General features: G+C 34.9%; 1 protein-coding gene across 6 annotated transcripts; it reads left to right on the top strand.

The window, feature by feature from the left end:
- The first annotated feature begins 4829 nt into the window (after positions 1-4829).
- LOC123697247 (diphthine--ammonia ligase) lies at positions 4830-17692 on the top strand. 6 transcript variants are annotated; one of them, XR_006752215.1, is made up of 14 exons: positions 4830-5240; positions 5498-5682; positions 7440-7513; positions 7724-7829; positions 8256-8425; positions 8542-9038; positions 9353-9537; positions 10268-10402; positions 12379-12540; positions 13578-13743; positions 14396-14497; positions 15528-15712; positions 16190-16411; positions 17548-17692. XR_006752215.1 is itself a non-coding variant. In XM_045643696.1 (14 exons), the coding sequence occupies exons 1-13, from the start codon at positions 5126-5128 to the stop codon at positions 16355-16357; spliced, it is 2250 nt and encodes a 749-aa protein (XP_045499652.1). In that variant the 5' UTR covers positions 4830-5125; the 3' UTR covers positions 16358-16365; positions 17548-17692. The 6 variants fall into 6 exon arrangements, 3 of the variants coding, with proteins under 3 accessions (XP_045499652.1, XP_045499653.1, XP_045499651.1); XR_006752217.1 differs by having other exon boundaries at positions 16190-16674; positions 16753-17692; XR_006752216.1 differs by having other exon boundaries at positions 16190-16693; positions 16753-17692.
- The last annotated feature ends 1006 nt before the right edge of the window (positions 17693-18698 follow it).

The following is an 18698-nucleotide window of genomic DNA, read 5'->3' as shown; positions in this document are numbered from 1 at the left end:
AATACATCCGTAAACAGCACAATTTCTAACCATTTTCTACGAAAAACGATAATCACAAATCCAAAATAATAAAATTACTTTATGTTGTGCTTTAAGTCAATTTGATTAATGTTGTCCTTGCATTTTTTTTTTTTTTTTTTTTTTTAGGTGTTTCTCAATGTTAGCCTTGTGTTAGCCAGAAGGGCTTTTACATTTTAACGCGGACGCGGGGGTGAACTGAAGATTCACCCTGGTAGCGACATGCACAAGGGCGTCCCCCCTTGACGGGGATCTCGAACCTCGGCTTGGGCTGTCGCTTGAGTGGAGGACGCCAGAAGGGCCCTATTAATCGGACGGGAGTTGTCCTTGCAGAAAAATGCGGACCATTTATTTCATTTATTCATTTATTGAGACATTCATTGTACTAACAGTTAAAAAACCAAAGCATACATTGAATGATTATATACATAGTTATAAATTATAATACGTTAACAAAAATTAAAATCAAAACGAACACACTATGAACGGCCAAATACATCCAAGCACCTGCTAAAGAGGTGCAGGACAGAACTTGCACCGCCAGCAAAAATATCAATAATTGTGGCATCAGAGGCCAGCACACGATTCAGCAGATGAAAGTTATATATTATAACTTATCGTGCGGGGTGAGGTAAGTGTTTAATTTTGGCGGGAGGCGGAGAGTGTCCGTTCTGTAGCGTTTAGCTTGTGGTTTAGCTACTATTATGTATTCTGTGCTATCGGTTCAAATGTGTAGGTGTTGTGGTAGGTGTGGTGTAGGTTTGTTGACAGTAGTTTTCATACTAATTACCATGGTGTATATTATGACATTATAGCACTTCTATTTGTTTTACTGTTCTGTGCTCGCACCGCTGCATAGCAGCATTGGTAGAAACCTTAGAGCGTTTTCACATTATCCGATCGGATATCGGATATCGGACGCCGATAGCCGATATCCGATATCGGAGGGAAGTGAAATGTATGAAATATGTACCTGTCTTTCACATTGTCCGGTCCGATATCCGATATCGGAGCCAACACCGATAATATGTCAGCGGCTATTGGACGATAATGTTCAGTGTTGCCAACTCAATTTTCGAAAAGGCAGTATACCAACAGCAAAAAAGCACTAGTTTGTGTATTTTCAGTCTTTTGGCGCTAAATCTTTAAAAAAATTATTTGCTTTACGTAACAAGAAACCCTTTCTATTAAAAGAAACCTTTTTTTATTAAGAAAACACACATTTAAGTATTTATAGGCATTAAAAATACGATTTATACGGCAGCTATTTTAATTACCGTATTAAAATATACGGCAATTGGCTGAACTGAAGTAAACAAAAATATATTGCGTTCTTAAATTCAAATATCTATCTTCGAAAACATTAGTGTCTATCATCTTTATTTTAACTCATTCTGCCTCGCTCCTCCTCCTACGCTCAAGAGTTGTGCTGTTTATTGTATTGTTGTCATTGAGTGCTTTGGTTTTAACCGACTTCAAAAAAAGGAGGAGATTTCACACCGATTTTATTTTTATTTTGAATTTGCAACAAAGAATACAAAGTTTGAAAACTCTTAATTCTAAAATAATTGCAGACAATAAAATAATTTATGTATCTTTACTTATAGGAAATTACAACTATCATATTACAAATATATTTGAACGGGTTGACAATATTATTTAAGAATATTACAGTGTATTATGAAAAAGAAAAGAAAATGTGAACAAAGATTGTATCACTTAATACATTTATCACAGGTACTACATGAACTTTTATAAATGTATATTAAAGTGAAAAAATGACTAAATGACTAGGTATGTCTTGCTAAAAATACATTTAATCGATTTTGAAAGGTATTTACTATTTACTAATATATTACTAACTAGTGATTCGCCCCGGCTTCGCCCGTGGTACATATTTCGCAATAAAAGGTAGCCTATGTCCTTTCTCGGGTATCAAAATATCTCCATACCAAATTTCATGCAAATTGGTTCAGTAGTTTAGGCGTGATTGAGTAACAGACAGACAGACAGACAGAGTTACTTTCGCATTTATAATATTAGTAAGGATTTAGTAATCTAAAACTATTAACTACTACCTAGGTACTAACTAGGTTGTAGTAGGTATTGATATAAATTTATTTAATTTATAATGTGTTAACAAATACTATACAAATGACCGTTAGCAAAACTATTTAGTAAATTATAGCACATATAGCACATCTAAATATTATGCAGTAATTAATGACATCAAATCTTTTTTACATTTTACTTTTCTTTTTTTGAAGTTGTTTTTTTTTAACGTACCTAGTTATTTTTAATGTATGTACAACTATGATCTATCTAGAATTTTTTATAATTATATACCTTTTTTAGCTTTTTATCAACTGGCAATTTAGTTTAGTTTTCTCTAAAAATTCTGGCAACACTCATGATGATATCGGAACGATCTAAGAGCAATTAACCTATAGAGTTCTTATATTAAGACAGAACAAAATACATATTTTCTAATCTACTTACTCTTAGTCAATAACAGCATAAGCCAGATTGAGATAGCGATAGAGTATCTGCACTGTCTTCAAACGTAGCGCGCCGGCAGTCAGTTTGTTTTCCAACCAGCTGGTGGGCTCAGTGCGTCAAGTGTTTTTAACGAAATATTTAGAAAATATAAAGTGTACAGTGTTTCTTTTTATTTGTCAGTGTGCTAAAATAACTATTGTATGTTTAGCAACCGGCTATCACTAGTCGAATGGGAGTTTTGGATAAAAACAATGTAAAAATATCTTTCCATCGGTAAGTGATTTTCAGCAAATTGATAAATATTTATGTTTTAAACCTATTTGAAGGTTTTATCAAGCGCTTTTTTGTAATTTTATGTTGTAACTGTAACATTTACCCACTTTATGGGGTTGTGGAATATAAAATAATGAAATAATTTTTAAAAAACGTCACAATAATATCACGTTTGGCATTTTGTTTACCACCGTAGTGTTGTAACACATCTAGCGTATATTATCGATTTATGACAAAAAATCTATTTCATATTAACGTTGATTTATTTATTTTGTTTCTTATATCAGATTTATATTATGTAGTTGTTGTTGCAAATAATAGATGTAAATTTTTTACCGCAGGAAAATAAAACATACCACGTGGTTGTTTTATTTGCCTTATGTGTTTTAGTTTTCGTTCGTTGTTTATTAATTTCTCTTTCAGATTATTAATAAATTCATTTTGTTTTAGATTTCCAGAGCTAAATAAAAAATGGGTATAAAACATGAGACCTGAGTTGATTGGACGCCGCCACAATTTGCTATATTGTGTTCACTGCATTTCGAGCCTGCGTGTTATCAAGATGGATACTCTAGAAGAATTGTGCAATCTTACGCTTACGTTTTTTTTTGTTCCTGTAGTTAGATAATAAATACATTTGATTAAAGAGAGTGAATTTTTATTTTGAAAATTTTTACACATAAGTTACTTTAAATGTGTAACTATGTGAAAATTAAACGGTTGATTAAATGACAGTTCTCATAGATGAGAAACTACTATTGAAATACATACTTAATATACATGCGTTTTCAAAGAAAAACCCGCATAGTTCCCATTCCTGTTGGATTTACGGGATCAAAAGTAATTTTTCCAAATTTCATTGTAATCGGTTTAGTAGTATTCGCGTGAAAGAGTAACAAACTTTCGCTTTATTAGTAGGATGTTAGGAAAATGTTTTCACTTTTCATTAAGACTGTCCTTTTATTAACTTGTTAAAATGCTGCATGATTCCTTCATGCTGACTGTGGCTTTCTCCTCACTCCTTTAACTTTATCATCATTTCCTTCTTTATTTTAAATTACATTACAAGTTTTAAAATTTCTTTTATAATATACTAGCTTTCCGCCCGCGTTTTTAAAGAAAATCCTGCACAGTTCCCGTTCACGTGGGATTTCCGGGATAAAACCGAACCTATGTGTGTATGTACAAAATTTCATTGTAATCGGTTCCGCAGTGAAAGAGTAACATCTATTCTCACATAATTTCGCATTTATTATATACGTAGGATTAAACAAATAATGTATTCAACTGAAATTAATTATAAGTTTTGTTTTTTTATTATTTATTATTTCACGAAACCGTAAATGCAAAATACATTCACGATTTTATCGATTGAAGCACATCCCATCACTATCACCTTCTATCTATCTAAATACGTACCTATAGTAAAAATGGTGCCATGACTATGTTGAAACGTAGCTTGTTGTCTATAGCTGTCTCATTCTTTCATACGACGTTTTCTTTAGATAGAGAGAAACAAATATATGTAAATTGTATACGCTCGATACAAGTACTCTATAGGTTAATTGCTCTTAGGGAACGATTTTATCGGACAATGTGAAAGGGCAAATTGTATCCGATATCGGATATCGGCTATCGGCGTCCGATATCCGATATCGGATCGGATAATGTGAAAACGCTCTTAGGTGGAAACTGGAAACGGTCACATAATTTCATAGCATAGCTATAGCTATTACATTTTCAGAACATTGCTACATAGCACATCTGTGGTGGAAAAGCACCCTTAAAGGTATGTTACGACGGGACCTGTGGATGCAACCATTCATTTTATAAAAATGTGGCTGACAGTAAGTGCAAAGCGTTCCGTATTTTTGTTCGCGGCTTAGGTTCGCAGCACAGTTCGCAGCATAGGTTCTCAGTGTTTATCGGAACACACCGATAAGACGTCATTATGACAGTAGACAAATGACAACTTGATGTGAATGACGAATGTGTCACTGGCATTGTGGTCAAATGACAATAATGTCACACAGATAATGTCATTTCTTGAATTCTTGATTCATAATTGCTACAGAACGTGAGGGTCAAGATTTTTCGTTATTTCTTATAAATAATGTTATCAAAATAGATAAAGATAATGTCCCTCCACGTATTTAAAAAGGGCCAACAGATATGTTAGCTTTACTTATAACAATATTGATAAACATAATCGTAGAAACAATGGTGATGTCGTGAACAAAACCGCATTGTCAGGTCTTATTGTTTTGCACAAAATAGTGATAAAGTTATGTAACCTATGTTGGTTTTGTATTAGTGAATAAAACAAGGACGCAAAATGAGGACGGTCGCATTGATCAGCGGTGGCAAGGATAGCTGCTACAACATGATGCAGTGCGTTGGTGCCGGCCACACGATCGTAGCACTGGCCAACCTCCAACCTCTCCATAAAGGTTATTACTGTCACGTTCAACTATACATAATTATATATATCATATTTCATAATTTGCGTTGTCGTCATACATAAAACAACAATTATTTGCAATGTAAATAATTAGAATGATGATAACAGCTGGATCTCTATAAACGAACTACAGTACACTGACGAGATAAATGCTAATTTATCTCAATTTAATATCATAAATTGAGGTTTCATATGCATATTGTTTCATATAAATTATAAATCAACTTATTGCAAAATATGTTTTAGATGAATTGGACAGCTATATGTACCAAACAGTTGGCCACCAAGGTATTGAGCTATACGCTGAGGCTATGGATCTACCGTTGTACAGAGAGGCAATATCTGGTGTAGCTGTTGACCAAGGAAGGAATTATAAGCCAACAGATAATGATGAAGTGGAAGATCTATACAGATTACTTGCGAGGGTCAAGGTATGATCTGTTTTTAGAAGTTTTATAGACACCTTATGATTAAATATTGTCCTCTATCTATTTGTGACTGTCTTTTCTTCTTTCATTATTTTAAATACATACCACATTATGTCAGAATTAAAGTATACAAGTCTCTATTAAGTGTCAGATAGGTATTTTTTATATGTAGGACTAGCTGTGCTCCATCTTTTTACCCACAGTGCTCTGCTCTTGTTGGTCGCAGGGATATGATATATAGCCTATAGCCTTCCTCAATAATTGTGTTATCTAACACCGAAATAATTTTTCAAATCGGACCAGTAGTTCCTGACATTAGCGCATTTAAACAAACAAACTCTGCAGCTTTATAATATTAGATTTAGTTTCAAATAATAGAAGTTTATGTAATGTGTTGAATATAACACCATAATCAGGTTAGGATTAATAACACTTACATAATTGTTGCATGTTGTGTTAGAATTTGTTAAAAGGTTTACAATTTATACAAATGGACAATATATTAAAGATCTATCTATACCTGTATAATATCAGCTTCATTTTAAGCTATTGCATAGCTTCTATCGCGGGCCTTGAGCGCGGAGACCGATTCCAGAAATTGTGTAACGAAAAACCTCACGCTCCCCAACTCCAACGGGCGGAGGTGTGGCTTGAAGGCATGCTATGCAATAGCTTTACTGCGGCAGTCCCCGAGTGCCACACGTATTTTTTTTATTGTTGTATGCACTAATTGCAGAAACTAGCCCATTTATTGAGGAAGGCTAATATTCACACTAAGACCAATAGGAACAGAGCAATGTGGGTAAAACCGCAGGGAACAGTTGGTTTTTGTTGTAATTATAGAAAGAGGATGATACCTCCATATTTTTAAAAACCATGAAGTGATATAGTGACTTCTGATAAATGCTGCATATTAAATAATAACAATTATCAACATTTAATTTGAGATAAGAAACAATCACCTTATCCCCTGCTCATAAAGTTAACATGTTTAGAATTTTTTTTGTTATTTTTCTACACCTAATCACTAATAATTGTTATCACATATTATGCAACATTATTTAAATAAATAATATTAGATTAGAGGTTTTAATGTTCTTAGTAACAACATTTTTTTGCAATAATTGAAATACTTACATAAACATTACATTGGCATTTAAAAAAAATCGTTAAAAAATTCTAATTACGAGGAGGGACTTGATACACATGTTTTACAATGCTGCCTTAAAGATGTTTTTTTTTTCAAATACATATTTGATGAAATGAATACTTAGGCCGGTTGCAGAGCTTAACCGACCATCAGTGCGTACGTCAGTCGCGCTTGTCATATGTATGGAAATACGCGTGCGTATGGTCGGTCTAGCTATGAACGGGTTTATGAATTTCCATACATATGACAAGCGCGACTGACGTATGCACTGATGGTCGGTGAAGCTCTGCAACCGGCCTTATAGCATTAATGAAATTGAAAATGAAACTCATGATAACTGTGGTAGGAAATTATCTTCTGCTTGCCTACATTAAACTACATTAATAAATAGGGAATCTAACAAAACAAAAATATTGTCATAAGTATGAACATCACACTCAAAGTGACAGAAAAAAAAATGCAATGTAGATAGGGCATTTATTTTAACATAACATAAGAAAATTTAATGCTTATAGTACTCTCTCTTATATATTTTATTCTGTTTCTTAAGAGTGCACTGGATGTAAATCCTTTGCTTACATTTAATTTCTAAATCAGATTATGTTTTTAGAGTGAGATGAATATTGAAGCTGTATCATGTGGCGCTATTTTATCTGATTACCAAAGAATAAGAGTTGAAAATGTGTAAGTAAATGAGTTTCTATAAGAGTTTGTGAATTATAACTTCAAAAGGAGAAAGAATTCCTAAATATATAGAGAATTCAAATAACTAGTATTAAAAATAATAATTTTATTTATTATTTCTAACATATTTATTTAGAAAAAAAAATAAAAAAGCAAATATTTCATGATTATTTCCTTCCTGTTGTAGTTAATAATTAATTTCAATTTAAGGTGTCAAAGGCTTGGTCTTGTATCGCTTGCATATTTGTGGAGAAGGAACCAAAAAGAACTCTTGCAAGAGATGATAGCTAGTGGAATTGAAGCTATCATTATAAAGGTACTTAAAATTTGTATTGTGTATAATTTATATTATACTAGCTTACCGCCAGCGGCTTCGCCCGCTTTGTCTAAAACCTAATAAATTATATATTAAACCTTACTCTTGAATCACTCTATCTATTAAAAAAAAAACGCGTCAAAATCCGTTCCGTAGTTTTAAAGATTTAAGCATACAAAGGGACATAGAGACAGAGAAAGCGACTTTGTTTTATATTATATACTATGTAGTGATAACTTTAACTTCTCAAGTATCATAATTTGATCATAATAGATATAGTGTCTCTTGAGATACAATAATGCATTGCAATAAATGATTTTCTTTAATTCTATGATTTTATTCAACATTATAATGCTATAGGATATTCATGATTAATTAAAGTTACGAAAATGTATGTATGCAATATTGCCAACATTGCTTTTAAAGGTTGCAGCTCTCGGATTAGATCCAAGGATACACATAGGAATGACAATAAAAGATATACAACCGCATCTTCTAGTCATGCAGGAGAAGTATGGACTCAACGTGTGCGGCGAGGGTGGGGAATACGAAACATTCACCTTGGATTGTCCTCTGTTTAGGAAACGGCTAGTCATGTAAGTATTAACTTTAAAGTTAAATATACCATAATTTTGCAGTCATTATCTCAAAAGATCAGTGTGTTGACGGTTTTAGTGGAACAAAAGATGCATAAATGTTTTCATATTTACAGAGATGACAAAGAATTAGTGATACACACGGAAGATTCGGTGGCGTCAGTTGGCTATTTAAATTTAAAATTGCACCTTGAACCAAAAGAAAACTTTGATGGAACAATAAATCTACCTCCAACTGTAAAAAACTCACTTGATTTTATTAAAGATTTGAGTGATACAGTGTTTAGTGATATTAGCGATATAGACGAATCAGAGATAGACTCTATTGAAAAGTTAAAGATCGAAGAAGAGAAGAAACAGAAAGTACTCAATCCTCTTATAAGTTACGAAGGTCAGGCAGATAAGAGGGAAGAAATGGTCAGTCAAAGTGAAGACGAATTAGAAGAAGACGATTATTACTATGATGATGTGCCTGTTGAAAGTGAAAAGTTAACTGTGGTAGATCATAGATCTATTTATGGCAATAGACACGGGTGGTATTTTATTGGCGGCATTGTCGGTGAAGGCGTGGACATGGCGGTGGCTACGGATGATGCGATGAATAAATTAATTAGTAGGTAAACTTGTTCAGGAGCTTTATTATTTCATTTTAAGTTGCATCAATCTTTAATCATTATTTGAATAGTTTAATGTACCATTTCATGACTGATGACTGTAACTTTGCATATATTCATTTGAATTTTAATAACTAGTTTAATTTAATAACTAAGGATATCTAATTTTGATTTATAGTTTACATTTTGATTAACAATTCTACTGTCTTATTCTCATCTCATACCATAATAAAGGGGAATAATATTTGGTAAATAAAATAACAAGCCACAATAAAAGACATACTGCGTCTAATAGTTTTACTTTTTTTAAAAGATTTGCTTGAATCGGAAAACCTCGAGCTTCCTCACGTGTGTTCGGTGAACATATACATGCGTGACATGGAACAGTATGCGGCTCTCAACGCTGTGTACGTGAAGACCTTTGATTTCCCCAACCCGCCTACTAGGGTGTGCGTGCAGTGCCCGTTGCCTAGCGACGTGGGATTAATTATGGATGCTGTGAGTGTACTTTTGTTAATAAACATGTGTTTTTAACAAAAATTGGAGGTAGTTTAAAAAAATATGACAGTCCATTCGCGTTAATAAAATAGTGAGTCATCAATGCATTTGCAGGAAAACGCCTTTTTTCGCAGTGAAGTGAAAATTTTATAGAGATAAATAAATAGAGTCTCCAGTTACATTATGAAAGAATTTTGTTCTGCAAGTACATGCTACTACGTTAAACAAATTCCAAATCTAATTATTCGCGTACCACATGGTCGCATCGCTTCTTCCAACTATTAGCGGCTATTAACGCTATTGCGTCATCAAATACCTTATTTTTTGCGTCATCCATTTTGAATTCTTGTATTTATTGGCACCCACATAAATTTTAATATAACCCACACAAAAATTCAATTCGATTCAGTTTTCAAAGGTAAAGCGGAAGTCAAAAAATTCTTATGCTATTACTTTTGGCAGTATCATCTATTAAATAATGGTATGTCAATGAACTCCTAACGTTCTAGTTGTCTCGGGGCATGGCTAGGCTCTGCAGGCAACCATCATTAATTGTTTTCTTAACATGATTGGACCATATTACAATAAAAATATTTATATTGAAATTGTTGGAAAAATAATAAAAAAATGCTAGTTTTTTTATGATTTTTCTATTTTTACGAATTCAAAGTTTTATGGTTATATTTTTAGCGTTTATGACAAAATTAAAGTATTAAACTGTTTATTTTAGGTAGCACATAAACCTGTACCTGGCAGTACTATGGAAGGGGAGGGTGCGATGTCAAAGGAACGCGTTACGATGCATGTGCAAGGCATATCGCACTGGGCACCGGCTAATATAGGACCTTATAGTCAGGCGATTAAGGTTGGTATTACGTTTGAAACAATTAATTACTTACATTATTAACTTTGTTTCAATCTCGATAATTGCTGATATGGAACACTAATGTTGCATTTTCCTATCTTTGTTATCATTTTGTATCTATTATCAGTACAATTTATTTTTGTTAAAAATAAAGTTGCAATGTTATTGCAATAAAATCATTATGGGTCAATCAATTTTTAAAGGTCCCGATCATAATTTTCTCGTATTTTTTTTTTTACTTAATTTTCAGCATTTTACTATTTCATTTAGAAGATAATTCTTCGTAGATTAAGATTATATAAGCAGCAGTGATGTTGATTAAATACATTTGTGGATTTAACTTCACGAACCGATCTATTCACGGGAAATAATGTCCTTTGGACAACTTACACAATAGTACTTTTTTAAATGTTAAATTCCCTTAAGAATTAAAACAAATTCTTCTAATATTAAATAATAAATAATATTTTGATATTTGTTCTATTTACACCCAAAATACGAAATATTTTTATTAAAATTGAAACGAATGATGTCTTTTGAACAACCAAATAATGTTTCATATATAAAAAAGTTTCAGTAAAGCAGAAATAGTGATATTTTTTACAAAAAAACTATTAAGGCGAGGTTGTTACGTATCGTATTATTGATTTTACTTAATTAAAATGAACTGATTCTCGATAAAACTGAATGAATGAAGTATAATGTGATTTTCATATGGGGACATCTTAGTTGTAGTAGTAGCGTCTTGATTTTTGAAATGTTAAAATTACAATTAAACTAGACATAAAATCGCGTAATAAAAATGTGTTCCCGAAACAGCCGAGTAATAAACAAAACATGAACTATTTAACTGTTAAAGTATAAGTTTTATATAATTATTGTCCTAGGGACAACCAAATTGTCCATGGTACAACCACTTTGGTTGACCAAGTGACTGGTTGTCCGCGGGACATTTTTTAAATTTTGAGCCGCCAAGCAAATACTATTGTTATTTTATATATTAATCTCAGCTCACACTAAAATATAGACGAAAGCGCATCTCGTGTAGTATAATTGATAACAATGCATCAAGTACTTACGTTTTAATCACAGTTGTCTGACGGACTGACAAAAAAGCCACCCCACACTCACCAACAACGCTCGGACGACTGTTGCCGTGATTTTATACAAATCAAAGTGGCGTTTGAGCCCGACAGTTAATTATTGTGTTTAGCTTGTTGTTTAGGAATCTACCGCGCCATATGTGTTTTGGTTTCATAACTAAATTACGGTTGTCTGTGAGACCTGTGTCATGTAGGTGATTTATGGGGACAAAAGTAAAATGCCTGAAAATCGTATTATATCCAATAAAAAAAAAATGGTTTGTATGTTTGGATGTCAATAATTATGTACTGAAACAAGGAGTGTATTTGGTATTTATGGTCGTGATAGTATGTGTTCGTGATGCGAAGTTTGTTAATGCATTGTGGCATGGGGACAAATGTGATAGTACTGGAAAATTGCATTTAGTCCCTCGACAACCATGAAACAACGCACAAATTAATAAAACAAGTAAAATATTGTTCGCAATAATGCTAGAAAATATTAGAAGGAATATAATTAAAACGAATTTAACTCTTTATGATTTCATGTTTATTAATTATCCTTCAGGGACATGATCCGTACACGTCGGACCAATAAAAGTTGATCGACCCTTATATCAAATCTGAGGAATAAGGATACGGGCAAAGAAAAAAAAAACATATTTTTCTAATATAAAGTAATTTATTTGATTAGGTACACAATTTTTTTAATTATTATAAACGCATTATACACAACATGATGCAATTATACATTCAAAGCATTTACTTATATTAAACAATTTTTAAGTAATCTAATACAATATTTGTGTATTAGAATTGAAAATCACACACTAATTTTTATTTTTAATCTGAATATCTTAACTAAAATTCTAAAATTGTTAACTAATAAAACAGATCGGTGAGGTGGTCGGCACATGCGGGCAGATAGCGTTAGTGCCCGGTACGATGAAGCTGGTTGAGGGCGGTGCGCGCGCGCAGTGTGCGCTCTCCCTTAGGCACCTCACGCGGGTGCTGCGGGCGGCTCATCCTCGCGCACACATACGCAGCGTTGTACAGGTTGGTCGGTTAAGGCTGATTACATACGGCGGGTTTGGAAATTTAATAAATATTTTTTTATTAAATTTTGGATTTTGACAATAATTATTATTATAATGATGAGAATAGATTGAATATCAGGAAAATATGTTATGTTATGTTAGTAAATGAACAGGGAGGGATGTTAATTTTCTTACATTACAAATTGTATTATTTTTAGTAGTAGTATTAAAACAATCCTTTATTTTTGGCAGCCTGGAAGAGATCGCTGTTATGCGATAAGGTTGCTTTATGTGCTACGAATGTTTTCTTTTAATGTTATGATATCATTGTAAATTTTGTAATGGTGCATAAAATTGTTAAATAAACAAATAGTATAAAAATAGTTTTTGGTAACTAAATTTTTTATATTATTCTTTAAGGTAGTAAGGGGCTATCCATTAATCACGTGAGGCTCGAAAGGGGGGGGAGGGGTCCATCAAAACATCACGAAATATCACAAGGGGGAGGGGGGGTAAAGTAATATATCACGTGTATTTATTTTTCGACAAGCGCGCGATACTCAACCAAAAAGCGGCGTTACATGTATTTATTTTTAGTCAAACGCGTACAACTTGTTCGCTTATCTTTCATTATTTTTATGTCATTCGAAAACAAACTGCAATCTTTCTGTCTACCTCTGAACGTTTATTATAGTAGTCTTTAACTTACTATAATAAAATTAGATGAAATTTATACCAGTATTTTTTTATAAATAAAAAATTGATTCTTTGCAGGTACGAAAAAATACACGTGATATAGGGGGGAGGGGGGAGGGGTAGTTTTAAACCTCACCACGTATCACCAAGGGGGAGGGGGGGTCAAAAAATACCAAAAAAAAACATCACGTGATTAATGGATGGCCTCAGGGGCCATCCATTAATCACGTGATGTTTTTCTCAGGCCCCGGAACCACAGACACAATAGAAAATCTATTCTTGGACTGAAATTCGTGGACCGATCGGGCCACTTGGGGCTCAATGGGTTAATGTGCTAGTTTAGTGTTGTACACGTTCCAGAGCGTGTGCTACGTGCGTTCGGTGGGCGGTGCGCGCGAGGCGCGGCGGCAGCTGGAGCGGCGCACGGCGGGCGCGATGCTGCAGTGCGCGGTGGTGGACGGCCTGCCGCGCGCCGCCCAGCTCGAGTGGCACGCGTGGGCGCACACCGACAACAACCGGTTCGAGTGTACGCGAGTATTATTCATTCATTTTATACTAGCTTTCCGCCCGCGTTTTCAAAAAACCCGTTCCCGTAGAATTTCCGGGATAAAACCTATCCTATGTCCTTTCTCGGGTACCAAAATATCTCTATACCAAATTTCATGCATATTGTTTCAGTAGTTAAGGCGTGATTGAGTAACAGACAGACAGACAGAGTTACTTTCGCATTTATAATATTAGTATGGATTTGACTAGCTCCACGGTTTCAGCCTTCCTCGATAAATAGGCTATCCAACACTGAAAGAATTTTTCAAATCGGACCAGTAGATCTTGAGTTTAGCGCGTTCAAACAAACAAACGAACTCTTCAGCTTTATAATATTAGTATAGATTTTATAATTTTATACATATTTGATAAAAATATATGTTCTTACCACAAAACAATCTAACTTAAAATCAGGGATCTGTCACTTTAATATGTGTCTATGTGAAATACGAGAAAACCAGATTGAAGAGAACCTGCGCTTAAACTTAAACCCTTTCTAAAGTTTTTTGTGGTAAGACAGACAGATTTTACACTGTAAACGCAAACATTTAAAAAATAAATGTTCTTTCTGCATCAATCCGGCTAAGAATTTACAGGTGAAATTCACAGTTAAAAAATTTCTAAATTTATAGATGAGGAAACTGGATGCAATGTAGGTGACTATAAAGTGGCTATAACACGCAGATGGAACTACGAAAATACGGTTGCTGCTATCGTATGTTACGTTTCAACTGGTAAGTTATAGTAAATTTATTAAAATAAATATATAAAAAATAAAACAGATAGAAAATGTAAAACATGAAAGATTAAATTCAAGGAATATAATAAAAAAAGAATTAACGAAATCGGTTCAGTTGTTCTCGAGTTATGCGCTTACCAACACATTTTGCGATTCATTTTTTTTATTAGGTATAGATTTAGATAATACCCTTTTTTCTATGACGATTTTCTGGTTTGATTTTTTTTTTATTATTTAGTCAATTAATTAAATTATTGTCACGGTGAACAGTACGAATAGTCGTCAAATTCCCTACAAAAAGTTCGAAACGTCCCGTCGATATTATGTTAGTGCGCCATTTCGTACGTTTTACAGGGACTATTGCTACTGTTCATATATTTTTACTGTGGTTAAAACTCTAAGGCTGGTTGCAGAGCTAGACCGACCATCAGTGCGTACGTCAGTCGCGCTTGTCATATGTATGGAAATTCATTTAACCGTTCATAGCTAGACCGACCATACGCACGCGTATTGTCATGCGCACGTGTCATAGTCATACAATTGTTGATGCGTATCGTCAGGACCGACGGTACGCACTGATGGTCGGTCAAGCTCTGCAAGTCTGCAACCAGCCTAATCCACTGACCTGTATAACTATACGCTGGACATGCTACTGCTGTCATTTTTTGTGCCTATTTGAAAATCGCCATTTTGGCGCTGACGGCAACGGTGAGGCCAGTGAGGGGGAATGGAACTAATACTTGTGATGTAAAACAAATGGTTTATTATCGATAAAAACTTTTCTGATATCAACTACAATGATAGAAATATTACCGACACTATTTTTGATTCAGACTCAGATTATCCAGAGGTTGAACCTGTGTAAACAAAACGAAGCGACGAAATTTGTAATCTTATTAGTTCTCAGAACATTCACCGGGGGCGCTTTGAATCGGCACAGCAAATAGCTGTCATTTTGTATGGGATAGCCAGTCCAGCGTATAGTTATAGAGGTCAGTGGCCTAATCTCAATCCTCTCGGTACAGGCTCGTCCCCGTCCAGCAGCCAAGTGACCCCCGACGCCGCGTCGCTGGCGGCGCACCGCGGGCGCGCGCGCCGCGCCGCGCCCGCCGAGCTGCGCGCCGCGCTGCTCTACGCGCTCGACAAGCTGCTCAGCGACTGCCGCAGGCCCGCCGCCGCGCCCGCGCTCTCTGTTAGGATATTCTATCAGGTATATACTTGTTATATACTGTTTTTTACTGTCATCACGAGGATAACTTTTTATAAAAGATCCAGTTCATCTATTTTATATAAAATAGCTTCCGCCCACGACTTTGTACGTGCATCCCCGTTCCCGCAAGAATTTCGGGAAATCCTTTCTTAGCGGATGCCTACCGTCCTAACATCGACCTGCATGATAAATTTCAGCCCGATACGTCCAGTGGTTTGGATCGTTGATAGATCACTATATCAGTCACCTTTGAGTTTTATATATATAGATATTATTAAATTTTCTTAGCTTTTTAAGTTTCATTAACTAATAATTATTATGACGTCAATAGTTAATTCACACTTTTAGTAGATATTCTAGGGCCTATCTTAAGAAAGGAAAAAACATTATGTGTTAAATTAATTAAATTTAAGTAAATAGAAATATGGCTATCATGCGTTAAAGCGAACTAACCTTGTAATATTTTGTGTATAACAGGCAAGCAGCGCACCAGACAGCACTACGCTAACGGACGCGATGCGAGAGGCCGCAGCGAGCGCGGGCGGCGGCGCGGGCGCGCGCGTGGCGTGCAGCGCCGTGCCCGTGCGCGCGCTGCACCACGCCTACTGCTTCCTGTCCATCTGCGGCCTGCGCCTCGACGAGTGAACTAGCGCGTGCGTTGTGTAAGCCTGCTTTACACTTTGATTAGTGCGAGTGCAGGTGATTAGTGCGAGTGCAGGTGTGTAGTGCGAGTAGTGTCCAATTCAACTGCGAGTGCAGGTGATTAGTGGGAGTGCAGGTCAATGGTGCAATTCGCGACGCTACACACTACGCTAAACACTAAACACTCGTGTCCAGACGTGTTTAGGCAGGCACACTGCGAGTGAGGGGGAAGGGAGGGCGCGCGGGACGTGGCTTTACACTTTGATTAGTGCGAGTGCAGGTGTGTAGTGCGAGTAGTGTCCAATTCACTGCGAGTGCAGGTGATTAATGCGAGTGCAGGTGTGTAGTGCGAGTAGTGTCCAATTCACTGCGAGTGCAGGTGATTAATGCGAGTGCAGGTGTGTAGTGCGAGTAGTGTCCAATTCTTATTTAGTTCATGTTTTAGATACTCCTGCACAAATTTATAGGTTGTGTCTTCGGTCCACTTTGCCATTTTGTACAACAACAAGCGTCTGACGCTACACGCTAAACGCTAAACACCACTAAACACTAAAGACTCCTGTCCAGACGTGTTTAGTGGCAGGCACGCTGCGAGTGAGGGGGGAGGGAGGGCGCGCGGGACGTGGCTACTCGCAGTCACTCGCAAAAAAATAGAACACGCTTCTATTCACTTTACTACACAGCCTACTAATCACTTGCACTAATCAGTCGCTGGCCACACCTAGTCACTAATCACCTGCACTAATAACCTGCACTCGCACTAATCAAAGTGAAAACCAGGCTTAACTAGCAGTAGGGATGCGCACAGAGCGCGCAGTACGGCCAAATGTAACGCGAAGCGGCTCGGTCAAAGGCACACTCGTTATTAATTAATTTTTATGTTTCTCCATTATTGCCTTATGATAATTATAATATTAAATATTAATATAAAAAATAACAGCTGTCACATTTTAAAGGAATTTATGAATTCCGGAGTGATATTTGAATCACTCCAGAATTCAATCATGCAGTATAAAATAGACTATATAGTATATACCCTCTAACCTCCAGACCCAAAAAATTTAGCATTAAATAAGCTCCGCTGCACCGTGATGCGGAGACAAACAAAGTATATTTCGCATTTATAATATTACTAATGTTGCGTATTTTTTTTGTCTTGCTAACTAATAACTATACATTTTCTCTGTCCACAGGTACCCCAAAAAGAATTTGAATGCAGATGCTTTATCGCCGTTTTAATATATTTGCTGAATATTTTCAGTGTTTATAAGATTTTGTTAATTATGCTAAACGAGTTTACTGTATTTAAGTCAAAATATATAAATTATTTTTATTGCATACCCTCTTTTATTTGTACAACTTTAATAAGTAATTAATTTATTTACCCGTGGTCTATGTTACACTCGAAAGTCGACGTAAAATTTAATGGATCGATATGTCCTTTTACTATTTCACCGTTTACAAACGCTCGTCATTTTGTTATAACCACATAATTTTCATAGAGAAAAAAAACAAGTACATATTGCATAAATTAGAAATTTTCATATTTTGTTTTTCTCTAAAGTCAAAACTTAAAACATTTTTTTAGTAAGGCAACACAAGTAACTATTGTATTTAAATAAGTTGCCGTATAGGGTCACAACAACCATACGTCTAAACAACCATAGTCAATCGATTAATGTTATTGAAATAATATAATATTCAAAGGGACAATAATTTTTAAGGCATTTTTTAAAAGTAATTTTGAATGCTCCCTTAAAATTTGTAACGCTTTTGTAGACCACAGTTCTGTATAATAAACACAATTTAGAATTCCATGTTGCTTACCCGTTAGGAATCACCCACAGGAATCACCGTACTTTTGAACACCATTTCATCAGTAAAGTCAAGTAAAGAGACATGAATTAATGATGGTGACGAAATAAATTTATTTTTCAATTCTGTATTTATGTTCCTGAGCACTTTTATTATTAGAGCATCTCCATTGTATTTTATTTTACCATTTAATGCATACATACTATTATTATTTTCATTTTTCAAAGATTTATTTAGTTAGGTACTCAATAACAAAGATTTCTTCTACAAGCACTTTTGAATCATAGTTTTAACATTTACCACCGATTCGGAAAGCAGTATCTATGGAGAATAACCGGCAAGAAACTTGATTGTTACTCTCAACTTACAAAAAACAGTATCATTAATGTCCGAGGTTAGGTTAGGTTAGTAGTTTTGGCGTGAAACCCAGACAACATTTTCATGTTTATATTTTAATGCTCTAGCTATCAAATTAATGTAAATAGTAAATTCTGACCTATTGAACTAGATGAGTAGGAAGATATGAATA

The sequence above is a fragment of the Colias croceus genome, chromosome 14, assembly GCF_905220415.1.
Source record: "Colias croceus chromosome 14, ilColCroc2.1".
In the NCBI taxonomy this organism is placed as follows: domain Eukaryota; kingdom Metazoa; phylum Arthropoda; class Insecta; order Lepidoptera; family Pieridae; genus Colias; species Colias croceus.
The sequence above is the reverse complement of the archived record's forward strand: the minus strand, read 5'-3'. Positions and strand labels throughout refer to the sequence as shown.